The sequence below is a fragment of the Monopterus albus genome, unplaced genomic scaffold, assembly GCF_001952655.1.
Source record: "Monopterus albus unplaced genomic scaffold, M_albus_1.0 scaffold100.1, whole genome shotgun sequence".
In the NCBI taxonomy this organism is placed as follows: Eukaryota; Metazoa; Chordata; class Actinopteri; order Synbranchiformes; family Synbranchidae; genus Monopterus; species Monopterus albus.
This window is the reverse complement of record NW_018127980.1, coordinates 739,328-754,561: the sequence shown is the minus strand read 5'-3', so window position 1 is coordinate 754,561 and position 15,234 is coordinate 739,328. Positions and strand designations below refer to the sequence as shown.

At 40.0% G+C, this 15,234-nt stretch overlaps 1 protein-coding gene across 2 annotated transcripts in view; it reads left to right on the top strand.

The window, feature by feature from the left end:
• The window catches only part of sema5a (sema domain, seven thrombospondin repeats (type 1 and type 1-like), transmembrane domain (TM) and short cytoplasmic domain, (semaphorin) 5A), a 119,487-nt gene that overhangs the window by 54,022 nt on the left and 50,231 nt on the right, over positions 1–15,234 (top strand). For both annotated transcript variants that reach the window (XM_020609637.1, XM_020609636.1), the window contains exons 6-9: positions 468–566; positions 6,013–6,226; positions 7,499–7,784; positions 11,102–11,237. In XM_020609637.1, the coding sequence (XP_020465293.1) occupies positions 468–566; positions 6,013–6,226; positions 7,499–7,784; positions 11,102–11,237 (735 nt within the window). The remainder of the gene's footprint in view (positions 1–467; positions 567–6,012; positions 6,227–7,498; positions 7,785–11,101; positions 11,238–15,234) is intronic.

Here is a 15,234-nt window from a genome sequence, read left to right as displayed (position 1 = left end):
GTATTCACCATAATTTAAAGTTGCTTGATCTGATTAATGTGAAGAGTCAGCTAAAAAGAAACAAGTACATGAAGTATATGAGAGGCTACACTTTAATTTAGCTTTTTTTTTTTTTTTACCGGTCAACAAAACCAGTGCAATTTTCTGAACTAATTCCGGGTGGTCTGCTTTCACACCCACTGCATTTATCTGTGCAACACCTCATTCAGATGCCTCTCTAAATCTGGTCCCTGTTGAATTAAGATGTGACATTGGTAAGCTGCATGGGCATTAGCCTTGATTTGACTCTGTCAAGCTTGGTCACGTTTCAGCATAGCCCTCCCACTGCTGCAGGTGTTTGTCTCATTTACTGGCATAAAATGTAATTTTGTTCCTCTGCCTAATGCTGCTGCTTGTCAATGGATAGATAATGGTGCTGCTGCTAACTGCTAACAGTGATAAGTGTGTTTGCTGGTGTGCTTCCACAGGAGGAGTGCCAGAACTACATCAGGGTGCTGCTGGTGAATGGGAACAGGCTGTTTACTTGTGGAACCAACGCCTTCACCCCCATCTGCACTAACCGAACGGTATGAACTACAGAAGAGTTGATTATTGCCAGCTGTTTTGATTGAAATTGCCATGTAAACTACCTGGTCTAATTTAAGCCCCCAAAATTTAAGTAATTTATCTAATTATTTATTTTACATGGAGAATCATCAAAAAAGCAGAGGTTGTAAAATTGTAATTACATTTTTCTAAATGTCTCAAAACCTGCAAAATGACTCTTTTTATTATCAGAATTTGCTTCACTGGGTTCAGTATCATTAGGAAAGTCTAGCTGAGGCATAGGATATTTTTATTTTATCTCATTCAAGCATGCGTGGAGCCAACCAGAAGTCAGCCAGCTTGAACAGTGGGAGTCTCAGCCTGACACAAGTGTGCATGCTCTATGGGCCCCAAAACACAGAAGTGTACAGAACATCAGGGTAAATTTTATGGCTGAAATCCGTAAGCATGAATTTTTTTTGCATTATGCCCCACTGAGCAGCTTTCGCAGGAGTGAAAAGGCACCATCTTGTAATATGCTATCCAGTTCTCCTCAATACATCTATGGGAGACCTACATGCATTAAGATGAATCCAAAATAATTTCTATAGACACCATATAACCGAGAAACAGTTTAGAATATCTCCCCTATAACAACAAAGCCAAAGACATGGTGCTCGCTCTCTTTGAAACGATTTGGCTGCCATTTGAACATCAGGAGGCAGAACTCAGCTCTGTCTCCTTCAGCATCGCAGCATTGCTAACTTTATTAACCTTGAAATATCTTTCAGACTGCCTCATACTGACTAAAAAATGTAAAATGTAAGTCTTTTTCTTTGACTTTATTAGATAGTTCTGACCATCACAACAGAGGAACTGATACATGTGCCTCTGCAGTTTACACATGTGGCACAGCAGCGTTAATTCTTTAATCATTCTGATGTGGTATTTTGATCTTGCAATAGCCTTCTGACCTAAATGCTTTTCTGCACAGTAAACAGGTGAGTTGTTACACACAGGTTTATAGTTTCTACTCAGCTGTCCAGCACCATTAAAAGCTGTGGCTTCATTTTCATTTCCAGCAAAAGTAAAAATATAGCAGCCCTGAATGTTATTTAAACCGCCATGTTGTCACTTTATCGTTGTCGCAAATGATGTATTTCAGTTTGAACTGATATTTGAAATTTATATATTGTCATTCTACACTTTGCTCTTTTCTCTTCATTATCTGATGTTTTTCCAGTTTAAACAGAGTTGATGTGTGTCTGGGTTTTTCTTTAAACTAAAGAGAAGTGACAGAATAAAGAAATCATCCATCCATTATCTGTAAGCACTCATCCTGTAGAATGTCATAGGGGTCTGGAGCTAATCTCACATTGGCCGAGAAGGAGGGTACACCCTGGACAGGTCACCAGTCTATCACAGGACTCAGAATAAAGAATTTCATTCATCCAACCAACATTCCATACATTCATCCATTATGAATCCCTTATCTGAGGTCGGGTCATGGGGGCAGCAAATTCAGTAGTACTGTCCAGATGTCTCTCTCCCCAGCAATGTTCTCCAGCTCCTCACGAGAAGATGGATCTGGAAAACTGGACATTAATTTTCCCTTTGAGGGTTTCACAGATTTTTCAGTGGTGTTTTGCACTTTTTTACAGTAAAACTAGAAACACTAGCAAAGCTATAGAATACTAGCATTTCTAACACCTTTGACTGTCTTTGCTTGTTATATAAACCTTTTGTGGCAGCCCCTTTTAGAAAAGTCTTCCCATTGATGTAGTTCATACTTTAAACTGACAGCAGGTTTTTTCTTTTTCTGTAACATGAATCACATACAGCATGTTAGTCAATGTTTATTGAAAATCAAAACATGAACACCTCTATGTCACTATCATTAAATAAAAGTGGTATTTTATGCTGGGTAAGTCACAATATTACAGGAGTGTTACTGAATGAATTGTCAGAAGTGAAGATCAAGGTTGGTCAACAGAGTTAATCAAGGCATGATAGAGCCATGATCTTGATATTACTCTAAACTCGTATTTGTGCCTCCTGGTGTGCAGTTAGGTATACAGTAATTATTAGATGCATCTTATTAACACTTGGTTAAGAGTTTGTTACCTCAGACTTGTTAAACATTACAATAAAAATGCCTCAAGCTCATTACTCTCCATAATCATTGTGTTGCTCTCCTTATCTGATCTGTGCTGCTTTTCTATTCTATATGAGTCATTGCCACTGTTTTGCTTCTAGTCTTTGTATCAAATCATGTTTCCTTTTATTTTCTTTTATATTTAATCTTTGTGAAGTTTCATGTTTTCACTCCTCATGGTTCTACAAATTCCTTGTAGCTCTTAAGCCCATGTTTTAAAGGGATGTTTAGTCAGTCCCTTCATTGTACATTGCTATTGTGTTTCAGCAGGCTCTTGACACAGTGGCACCAAGACTTTTTTATGTATTACCCACCTGTGTAGAACAAAGGTGCACAGAGTTAATAACCATGTTTCTCTGTAACTGAAGTGTCAGAAAAGAAACCCTTTTACCCAGCGTTATTGATGACAAGTGCCCACTGATGTTAAGTATGGACTAACATTTAAATGTCAGAATATTGCGCTTACCTTAGAGTGGTGACTGGGCCATATCAGATATGTGTCCTGCACTGTGGGGTTTGGGGATTTCAGACAAGAAGCAGACAGGAGTTTACTATTATGATGGCATTTGTTTTTGTCCAACCGCACTGCATCCAAAGGTCATTGGCTCATAATGACTGTTTACTGCTGTGAAAATACATATCGTTGAAATGTCACGACATTATTATACCAGTATTTCATCAGACCCTGTCATATTTACCCACTGAACGTCCATTAATGTGAAACACCGGTTGGGCACAGCAACAGCAATTGAATTCTGCTTGGACAGATTTACTATCAGCAGTGATGGATGAACAAAGAGGGAGCCAAATATTCTATTAGTTTAAGATGTGCTCGGAGGTTATAGATTAAACAGTTGTTCATTTTGCTGACATGAAGCCATGTTGCTACAGATAATGCTAGTGATCATGGTGATAGGAGACGTTTTTTGGAAAGGGACCCAAGTTGTAATAAAAGTCATTCTCAGAATTCTCAATAAGGCGGATGTCTTTACATAAAACATAGAACCAGACACCTTTCACTCTTTTTATCAGCTTGTTATTCATTGTCAGTCAGTGATAGAGGAACTTGTGACTATCTGAATTCTGTTTAGTTATGTTTAAACAATTTCATGTAATTATGTCAATCTAATAAAAGTAAAAGTAAGATTACATGCACATACAGCACTTGCATAAAACATACAGTACATAGAGGCATTCATTAAATAAGTAAAATGCAAAAAGACAAAATGCTGCATATTCAAATGTTGCAAAAGGTTTTATACTAGGGTGAGGTGTGAAAGCTGGAGTAACAAAATCAAAATGCAATAGAAATAAACTGAGAAAATAAATTATCAGATTAGTCAACTCCTGATTGGCACCTGTTGTCAATGCACTATACTGGAATAGAAATCTGGCTGTTGCCACTTGTCGAGTTTTGTAATGGGGCTGTTTGCTAGTAAAGGTTATATTTGAGAATTTGAGATTGATAAATTATGTTCACCATGAAGATTACAGTAAGATCAAGGAGAAGAAGTTGAGTATGACACTATGCTCACATTCACGTGTTTGCTGTCCACAGTGCAGTATCATTGATAATCCACTAACAGATCTCATGGCTAAATTTCTTGTCATGGTGTGTCTCTTAAAAAAAATCAACAGCCACAGTAGTGTTTCAGTAGCACCACATATACAGTAGCGCCCAGCTGGCTCTCTGAGCAGGCTGTCTAAACTGGGAGCTGTTGCTTTCCCAAAATTCTCTATCACAGGCATTCAGTGTCACTTCAGTGTGCTGCTCACACAGCTGCTGGGTCTACCATAGAGACAACTTTCAGTCTACTTCCTCAAAATGCAATGGCTTTACTCCAGCCTGCCTGGTTATCACTCCTCCTCTTGTTTTTCTAAATAACCCAGTTGACCTTAAAATGTGTATTCCTGTCCAGTCAATACCAAGCTTTCATTTCAGGCCAGCAGAACTTAGACAGGGTTCCTCTGTTTTGTTGTGATTTGGGTGTAGCAAAGGCTGCAGGAACTAACAGAACCCTTGATCCAAATTGACCGGTTTCAGGAAATTGGCTTGTTTCTCCCAACACATGTCCTGAATGGAGTCTGGCCTCCTGTGTGGAAGAGCTGCCCACAGATTATTCAGTTAGTGAAAATGTGCAAGGAGAGAGGGAGCACTGAGCTCGGATTCTTCCAGGCTGAGTCTTTTGCTGTCACTTGAGGTGGCCTTCAGACAGCAAGGAGTTAAAAATGTAGAACCTGGCTGATTGAAAAATATTTGCAAATGGATTTACTGTAATTATCTCTTGTAGATTTAAAAACCTGAGATCAGTGCAGTCTTTTTACTTTGTATCATGCATTTACCCACAGAACTAGGATGAAAGCACAAATCATGAGTTAATCCCTGTCTATTATTTTTACTTTTGCACCATGAAATATAATTACATCTTGCATTTATAAAATGTATGACTCCTTTTTGGCATTCAAGGCTGAGTCACTGAGCTATGACCTGTTTTTTTTTTGTTTGTTTGTTTGTTTTTTGTCGTTGTTGTTGTTGTTGTTGTTTTTCTGTAGAAACCAGTACAGTGTGTCAGGGTTCATCTAAGGTAATACTGCAAAGTATCTTTAAAAAGCAGGGAGTTGGAGTTGGCTTCATATTCAAAGGCAAAGGAAGGAAGAGGGAAGAGGGGAAGGGAAAGCTGCATCAAGCCTTTGTTAAACCCAGAGAGGTTTCTCAAAGATGTGGTATAATAATGTTATACCCAGACTAACAGCTGGTTGTCCTGCACAGACACCAGAAGCCAAACCAAAGAAACACTGCAGTAAGGATCAACTTGATTTAAGAAAGCTGTTTTATGAATTTTCTTAACAGGTGGTTTCTTAACACTGGGGCAGCTGCTCTGGTTTTTGTGAATTACATTGTTAATGATTCTAAATGTGTCTCTGATTGTTACCTGCTCCTGAAGGTTTGCTCATGTATGTCTGTGTGTGTGTGTTTCACTGCATAATGAGATGAAGTATCGTTTTTATCCTGCACCATTTGCATTTTGGCAGGAACAAACAAAACATTAACATACTTCCCCTTTTTGCATTTTAATGCTGCCCTTTGATACAGTGTCCTATATTGTTATGCAGGTTTCTCTACAATGATCATTATTTAGAAACCAGAAAATAGCAACTTATGTCCATGGCTTCTTATTATTTTAGTTTCTTGACTCAAAAGATACTCCAGTTGCAGAAAGTAATTTTGTTTTCATAGTATCTAGGCAATGTCTGGGTCTTGTCAGCACCTATTTTCTCCTCGCACTGCATTTTCAGCCCCTTCCTCATCTTTGTCTCTATCTATGTTTCAGCTGACTAATCTGACAGAGATCCATGATCAGATCAGCGGGATGGCTCGGTGTCCTTATAACCCACTCCACAATTCCACTGCCCTCATCACCTCCAGCGGGGAGCTTTATGCTGCCACGGCCATGGACTTCTCTGGGCGAGACCCCGCCATCTACCGCAGCCTGGGCGGCCTGCCACCGCTGCGCACTGCCCAGTACAACTCCAAGTGGCTCAACGGTATGGCCATGCCAAAGTTTGGGGTCCAGATGGATACTGATGTAATGTTACACATGTAATGTAAATATGGGCTGTAAAAATGTTTTCATAAAAACAAATAGGCATTTTACATAGAGAGAAACACAAAGAAGGAGAAAATTGTCTTTTTTCTTTCCCTCTTTGCAGCTGTTAATCAGCATTGCAGCTTGTGGGGATCCAGTATTTTACTCAAGGTTACTTGGCAGATAGGCACATACTTATTTAACATGGGAGTTGGAATATGTCTGTCTTGGTTGAAGGGTTGTATTTCTTAAATCATCACTGTGTTGCACAAAGTAATGTAGCAAATGCTGAAAAATGATTCACTTTTCTTAATTATTCCATAATTGTTCTGTTGCCTTTTATCAGTAAAAGCAATTATTTCTAAAGAAACTCTTTACATTTATCTCACCTTTTCTTGAAGGAGCACAAAATTGTGAGTTCTCCAGAAATCAATGTCTTTTTCCCTGAAAGCTCAGATCCACAGAAGCGCTAACCACCTCAGAGCAGAATGGAGAACTACAGACAGCTTAAGGTGTCCAGCATATGGAGCAGGTCAATCAGTATCTTGTCAGCAAGTGACTTTTATCTGATTCATATTTAAGTTAAAATGAAAAAATAGATTAAAAACCACCACGTTCATTGTTTTGCAGAAACCTTCTGGGAAAAGGTTTAATAACAAATTTTATGGGGAATTGATTTTTTCCCTCTGTCTCCCCCTGCATCGCCCTCCATAGGTGCAGAAGAGAAGAGGGTTGAAAGGAGGAGGGGGGAAAACAATTTCATTTAAAGGTGAATTGAATCACTGTCAGTGGGGATAAAGTGTGCGGTTTAGATTCAATAATGTCATACATAAAGATGAACACTTTAACCGTGACGTGGAGAGAGGTTGCGTGTTTCAGATAGGGCGAGAGTTATTGCTTTGCACCTGTTTTGGTCATTTCTCATGTGAACCTTTAGGTTTGTTGAGTGAAAAATTAGTTTTCTTATTACAAGACAATGGCATTAATAACATGGCCGGTAGTTATTAATCCTGATCTCCTGCTGTTGTGTAGGCCACATGCTCACACGTACTCGGAGTCAATCAGTCATAGCACATACCCATTCTGTCTCACACTTACTCCCACAGCCTCAAATATTTTTCTACTGGTATTTCCTCATCATGTCTCTCCTCTTCATCCCTCTCTTGGCTCTCTTCAATATTTCTTTGTATATCTCCATTCTCTTTCTGACATACTTTGTCCCTTTCAACAGAACCAAACTTCGTCTCTTCTTACGACATTGGCAACTTCACCTACTTCTTCTTCCGGGAAAATGCAGTAGAGCATGACTGCGGCCGGCTGGTGTTTTCCCGCGCAGGGCGTGTCTGTAAGAATGACATTGGTGGCCGCTTCCTCCTGGAGGACACATGGACCACCTTCATGAAGGCCAGGCTGAACTGTTCCAGGCCAGGAGAAATCCCCTTCAACTACAACGAGCTGCAAGGAACATTTTACCTTCCTGAGCTGGAGCTGCTTTATGGCATTTTTACTACCAATGTGTGAGTAATATGAGATTTTGTTCCAAAGTTCATTGATAGCAAATACCTTACTTCCTTCATACTTGCAAAATGTATGATTTTGTTCAGCCAGAATAATTGCAACCATACCTGACTAAACCCAAAGGTACAGTTGCTACACCTCCTTTCCCATCTTCCCATCAGTTTAATAATTATGGTAAATGTACCGTTTAAGATTCTTAGTCATTTTTTTTATATTTTGTCACTGATGTCAGACAGAGATGAAGGACAGCAGCTACAGCCTCTTAGGTGAGCAAGTCACAGACTTGTAGTACTTTACATCAGAGGACAAAGAAACTTTTCCTTATAGGACTAGCCAAACATCTTTACTTCAGACCACACCACTTTATTATAAAACCCTTGTAAACTGTCACCCTCAAGTGATAATTAAGTTAAAACTCTATAAACTGGCTTCTTGTAAAAACAAAAACCCTGTAAAGTAGTCTTAAGTAAGTAGTTCATGGCTACATACTGTATATTTTAGAACGAAGCCAAAGCTAATTCTAAGCAGTGTAGACCTAGTTAGTCCCAGTTTTAAGTATAATAAGAGTATGGTTTTAGTGCTTTATCTTTTTAAACACAACACCGTTTGGCTGCTGCTTAAATATTTGAACACTGAAGACAGAAGTTAGATTTGTTTTTAAAACATCCATCCAGTGGGAACTGGTTGGGCCAGGTATTCCAGATATACCTCTCCTCAGCAGTGTTTCCCAGCTCCTCCTGGGGCCTGTCAAGGTGTTTCCAGGCCAGATGAGATCTATAATCTCTCCAGACTGTTGCAGGGTTGCCTGCCAGTTGGGCATTTCTGAAAATCCTTAAGTTGAAGGTGCCCAGGAGGTATCCTAATGAGATGCCCAAGCCACCTTTGCTATAGTTTCTTTGACAGATTGCTGTGATGTTCTAGTGATTTCTTTGCATATTGTTGTGCAAATCGTTCTGTTTTGCTTCACTCTTTACTTTATTACATTTTTTATGCTGTGCACACAAGTTCTTTGAAGGGCATCCAGTCTTTGAAAAGAATCAGATTAAGCCAGTTATCGAAGTGTTTGATTCAAATTTGTAAAAGTTTATGCTTTAATGTAATTTTCCACCATCGCTCCAGTTTTGTTTGTATGTTTGATTGTCTGTATAATTTGCACTGTGAGGGATGAACTAAATTGAGATGCAAATCGCAGTGCATTGATATCAGATGAAATGTACCAACCAGATTTTTGTTTTATTCTTTGTAGTGTTAATGAAATAGCTTCATGTATAATTTACAGTTTGAATTTACATTCTACTTGGCATCGCACACCACGACTGCTTCCACATTAACTTGACGTGACCTTTTGCAAATGTACAGAAAATTAAAACCTGAAATGTTTCATTTACAAAAATATCCAGACCCTTTTCTCTGGCTCTCCACATTGTGGACAGATGCTTTTTTTTTTGAGTTGTGTCTAGAACTTAACTGGAATCCACCTGTGACAAGCTGAATTGATTGAACATAGTTTAGAAAAGCACACACCTGTGTATAAAAGATACCACAATTCACACTGCATGTTTGGAGGAAAACCAAGCCATGAAGTCCAAGAATTCCCTGCAGACCTCTGACGTAACCTCTGTTGGGTTGAGGTGTAGAAGAGGGCAAAGGTGTAAAACCATTTCTAAGCTTTGAGTGCCCCCAAGAGCACAGTGGCCACAATAATTGTGAAATAGAAGCTTGAAGCCATCAATACTCTTCCTACAATTTCTGACCAAACAATGTCTGGGCAAGAAGAGTCTTGTTTGGGGAAATGACCAAGAATGGTCATTCTAATGCCGTCATTCTACTACCACTGGGAACCAGACTGTACTGGGGTTTGTGTGTTCCCTCAGAAACGGATCGCTATCAGGTTGAACCGGTCTGAAACATGTAATCCCTAGCCCTGCTTAGGTGCAGGTCCCAGAATGCACTACTCTGCCCCCCAACCCTTCTGTTTATGTCAATACATTCTGACTGGCAGAGAGAAAACTTGAGCAACAGGAAGCCTAAGAAAGAGACTCACCATCTTTAAGAAAAAAAGAATAAAGAGGAAGGAGACGGTGGCACATTATGAATAAATAAAAGGAAGCCAATATGACAGTTATGTTTGTCGAGTCCCTGTTTGCTGTGCTGCGTGCCTACTGCTGACGTCCATTCTGGTCACGCCAAAGAGGCACCATGACATACACTGCAAGAATAACACTCAGGCTGTGCAATGGCAACACAGACGTATACTGTGGCCAGGCAGCCTGGGCCGACAGCCGTCCAGCTGGCCTGGGTACGGGACAGTTCCCGGTGGCAGCGGAATGACGGCACCGAGCTGAATGTGTGAAAGGCCCATTAGGCATCATAATACATCTGTGGAGAGATTTGAAGATGGCAGTTCAAAGATGCTGCCATGCAATCTGAAGGAGCTTGAGAGGACCTGCCAGGGAGAATAGGTACACTGCCCAAACCGAGGTGTGCAGAGCTTGTAGAGATGAACCCCAGAAGATTCAGATTCAATAATTGCTGCCAGAGGGCCTTCTACAAAGTACTAAATTAAAGGTCTAAATACTGTACAGTAAGAGACAGGATGTGTTCATGGATGAAAACTACTATTTTTAGTTTTTACAAACATCACGGTCCTTTTGTCTTTTAATCTCTCCATTTTTTTTGCTTCTTCATACAACACAAACACATGCATGTACATGCACAGTCCATTATTAAATGCTGAGTGATCGATTCTTTACACTCGTTGCATTTACATTGCTGGAAGACTTCTGAAAAGTATTGGAGACATTTCTCCCTGCAGACACAGACTTTAATGAACAGCCCCATTTGATTATAATTCACATTGACCAAGTCTCACAGTTTGAGTTGAGAGTTAATACTCTCATTCTTTACTTTCTCTCTGGAGGGAGGAGACGGCACTTGTTGAAACTGACAGCTTTAAAAGTCAAAGCTGTATTTCACGCTTCACATCTGTACAGTTAATCAGACACACCAAACAGCTTAATTGCATCCTATAGCTGCATTTGTAATCAGATAATGACAATCACTTACCCTTTCTCTTTGGTGTCTGTCTGCCTAGTGTTTGATTGTATTGTTTAATGAAAGCAATCCAAACATTCAGAGGTCTGCTTTACAAATGCCAACAAAATCAGAACAGAATACTTTGCTAGTGCTGGCATTCTTTTCTAAATTTATTCTTCCAGTAATTCTCTATTTCTCCTTTTGTCATCCATCATTCCCTCATCCTCCCTTCCCATTTTGCTGTATCTCTCTTCCTTTTTTTCCTGTTCCTGACAATCAGAAACAGCATTGCTGCATCTGCGGTGTGTGCCTTCAACCTCAGTGCCATATCACAAGTTTTCAACGGGCCTTTCAAGTATCAGGAGAACTCGCGTTCGGCCTGGCTGCCCTACCCCAACCCCAACCCAGACTTTCAGGTAACAAAACTTGATACTGAATAACCCCAATTTTTTATTATTATTTTTCTAAAGACTAGAGTCTACAGCCAGGGGTTCTGTGATGTATTCAGTGGCAATAGGACAGCCCTGACCACCTGCTTACGCCATGCTACTCACAAATATGTTTAGTAAGACAGTTTATCTACTGTGTGTGTGAGAGCCAACTCATTGCCCTGCTTCTGCTCATGAACGCATACTGTACGTTACGACCGCTTGTTATAAAATCCATCGATTTTTACATTGGCACAATCATTCCTTTATCTCACAGCTGCATTCTGTGAGCTATAATGCCTTTCTAATAAACTGTCCTTGTTTTGCACAAGCATCACTTTAATTTTATACTCTATCCTATAATTCAGAGGGGTAAACCAAGCAGCAGCAGGGCATCTTATCCCAGTTTGAGGTGCTGCTCAATACTGATGACACAGAGGGAATGTTTCATTAGTAGAAGTGGCTCTCAGTAGCGGCAGGCTTAGCAGAAAAGTGAGGGGAGCTAATCCCATGAAGGATTGACTTCCTTCTGAGGTGTGGCTGCCAGTGGATGACACACACCTCATTTCCACATGCTTTCCATTAGGGGCCCTCAATCATGCTTCCATCAAGCCAGTAGACACATAAATATTCACAGCACTTGCTTTCAAGAAGTTACAAAAATGTGCTCATGCAGAAAATTGCTAGCTGTAACAGGTTACTAAAAACATGCACACACCCATGAATCTCTAACATAGAACGTGTGTCATGCATTCACATATTTACATGTCAGCCGCTACCTGAGTGAAATTCACCGGGCTTCAGGAAAACCAATTTTCTCTATCTGACCACAGATTTTCCTGTAAGTACATCACAGAGGGGTTTCTGTGTAACATAGGTTCTCATAAGGCTAAGGATTCGTCAAGGATAAACCCGAATCAGCTCTTCCTCTTCATCCCCATCTCTCCGCCTTGGCACAATGGCCGCTCCTCACCACTGCACTGATGCACACTCTATCTAGGTTTTAGTGACATCTTCATCAAGCATTTTTCATTGTTGGGGGATTAGATTTATGAGCACGGGATTTATGGCCTGCCTATTTTTTTTAACCCCCAGCCTTTTGTGAGCTTTGATCGACACGCATGTACAAACATACACAGGAGTCCTAGAACCTATAAAGGACACTGACCATGTACTTATTGTACATAGACAACTAGATTATAGATTACTCATCACTCAGCATAGACACCGAGTTTTATTTCTTGACTGTCTGCAGTGGAACTCCCCCCATTTATTTGAACCACATGGAATGATCCTTCTGGGTTTATTCAGGCTATGAGTCACATTCGTTGAGCATCAGAAGCTAATATTGTCTCTGTGTTGTTTTAGATTTCTGTCACATTGTAGCTGCTTACTGTAAAAACACATTAATTGTTAGGCTCCATATGTAGGAAAATATGTTAAGTTAGACTGAGCCAAATGCTGATGGAAAGTTTTGTTATGGATTTCAAGTGCAACAAAAACTGTTTTATGGTCAACATTATTATGATTTGATAAGGAGCCAAAACTGATGAAACATTATAATTAGATGTTGATGTGGGATGCATTTCAAACAAAAGCTCATTTTGCAAAAACGGGCTGTATAGCAGCAATAATTTTTTTTGGTGGCACATATGCTAGTGCACTGATGATGAGTGGGATGGGCCCTCTGCCAAATGATGTGTCTCACCTTGACTGTACTGTGGAAATTACAATATCCATTTCTGTAAATTCATAAATGTCATAAACCCTCACTGGTCAGAGTGCCAAACTTTGTCTTTGGCAAAAATACAATCATGCAAACAGTTCAGGGTTCAAATACATGCAAGGACAAACCTTAGACATTTGATATTATGTAGCCCACACCACACATGTGCTACACATCTTTGCCTTAGGCAGGAAGCATGTCCCTGTTTTTCAGGGCTTTAATTTCCATCTCCTCATGTGGCGAGGGCACTGATCCATTTTACATTTTGGGGAAACCCTCCATGATTTTCATTTCTCAGCCCAGAAAAGGCCAGGGATTGATCTGTATGAAGTTTCCCTGCCATGCTACTGTAACTGGTCAGTCAGAACTAACTGCCAACCAAGGTTCAGTTTTTAGTCTAGTTTGATGAGGCTGTGTGTGATTAGCCTGGTGTAAACTCGTAAGGTTTATTTGATGTTCAAAACAAAAACAGTATCAGTTATTTGGGTTAGTGTAAGTGTTAAACATGGCTTAGTTTTGTTTTCTCTGCTCTGTGTCTTTGACCAGTTCCCCATGGATAGGATCTTAATCCACAATCCTGAGCCCAGCCTGGGAGCTCTGTTACTGAATAAAGCATACATGGTTAGCCTAACTCATCCAGCACAGCTCAGATGGCCTTAGGCTCCCCCTTGTCCTGTTTCGTTTTGGCTGGAAAAAGTCACTACCCCAAAAAGCTATATTATCGCTGTCATGTGAAAATCTGGTATTAACATGTCAACTGTTCATACACTAAAAAACAACAGCCCTAATTTCAGCTTTGTGATAGTGCACTTTTCAGTTGATTTAGTAGGATTTTAAATTGTTTATTTAGCTTAAGAGGTAGAAGATAACACTTCACAGTTTATCTTAAAAAACAAAATCAAATTGCCAACAGTATGTTACTAAAAGTTACACTGTACCTTCTTGCCATTTTATTTAATTTTCTTTTGCACCATTAATGGTACAATTGATCCTGATAATATTTTCTGTCTTGGGCTCAACAGTGCCTCATAAAACCAAAGTGACCTGTGATAACGAAGTCTGTTGATGAAGAATTTCTGTTATTGCAGCTGCAGCCTTTACTGGAGTCCTAAATTCTTGGGTGCAAGTCATTTTTACACTTTTCATTCTTTGTTTGAATGCTATTGTTGCATTTAGAGGGAGCATTATTCAGAAATGGTATGAATAGCAGTAATGAAGCAGCGAAGATGAAAACATTTTTTAAGATATTAGCTTTTTTTAAGGTTAAAAAAACAATAATTGAGACCTTTCTACTGGAGTACCAATAATACTCCAGCAATATATATGTATGAGGGGAAAAATTTAATAAAAGAGAACTTCTTGCTCAGATATTCATTCACTCACCATCCATCTGACTCAGTGTAGTGACTCAAAGCCCTAAGGTTGTGAGGATCACAAACCATTGCACTGAAGTAGCAATTGACTTTAAAGCCCTGTTCATTTAATCACACAATCCCTCTCTTTTCCCATCTTTGGCGCTACTTCTAGACACAAAATCTTAAGCTTATAACAAAGCCTGTCATCCCAAAGAGCCTGGCTTTTATTATTGTAGTCAGTCAAACCTTCTCCCCTCTGCTAGAGAAAATATTGGTCGGACCACTCCCACAGCTCTCGCAGATGTGCCATCTACTACAATGGCTTTAGAAACATCTGTAAGACCTCATTTATACTTGGACTACTTCTCCCCTATAGATCTCTCTGAGTTGACCTCAACAATTGCTTCATCTAAATCATCAACATGTCTCCTGGACCCCATCCCGACCAGGCTGCTCAAAGACGGCTTGCCCCTAATCAACACATCCATACTAGATCTGATTAACCTCTCTCTATTAACAGGCTATGTGTCATGATTCGGTCCAGCTTTTATTTTGACGTTGCTTCCTGTTTTTGTTTTCACCTTAGTTTCGGTCTTTTTACGTTCTTCATCACTCGCATTAGTTTCGCCTGCTCCTTATTGTTTATACCTCTATTTAGGCAGCGTCCTCCCACAACGGCGCTGCCAGATTGTTCTAGACCGCAGCTCTGACTCTCCAGCTTTCCTTCGGTTTTGTATCTTGTGTTTCTGACCCGGACTGTTACCTTGGTATATTCGTTTCTGCTTTGCCCTCTTGTCTCAGACTGCCACAGTGTATGATATCGGACTTCCCTCTGGACTACGTATTTTGGATCACCTCTGTTGGATGTGTTTGCTGGCTCTGACCTCAGACTGTTAAGGACATG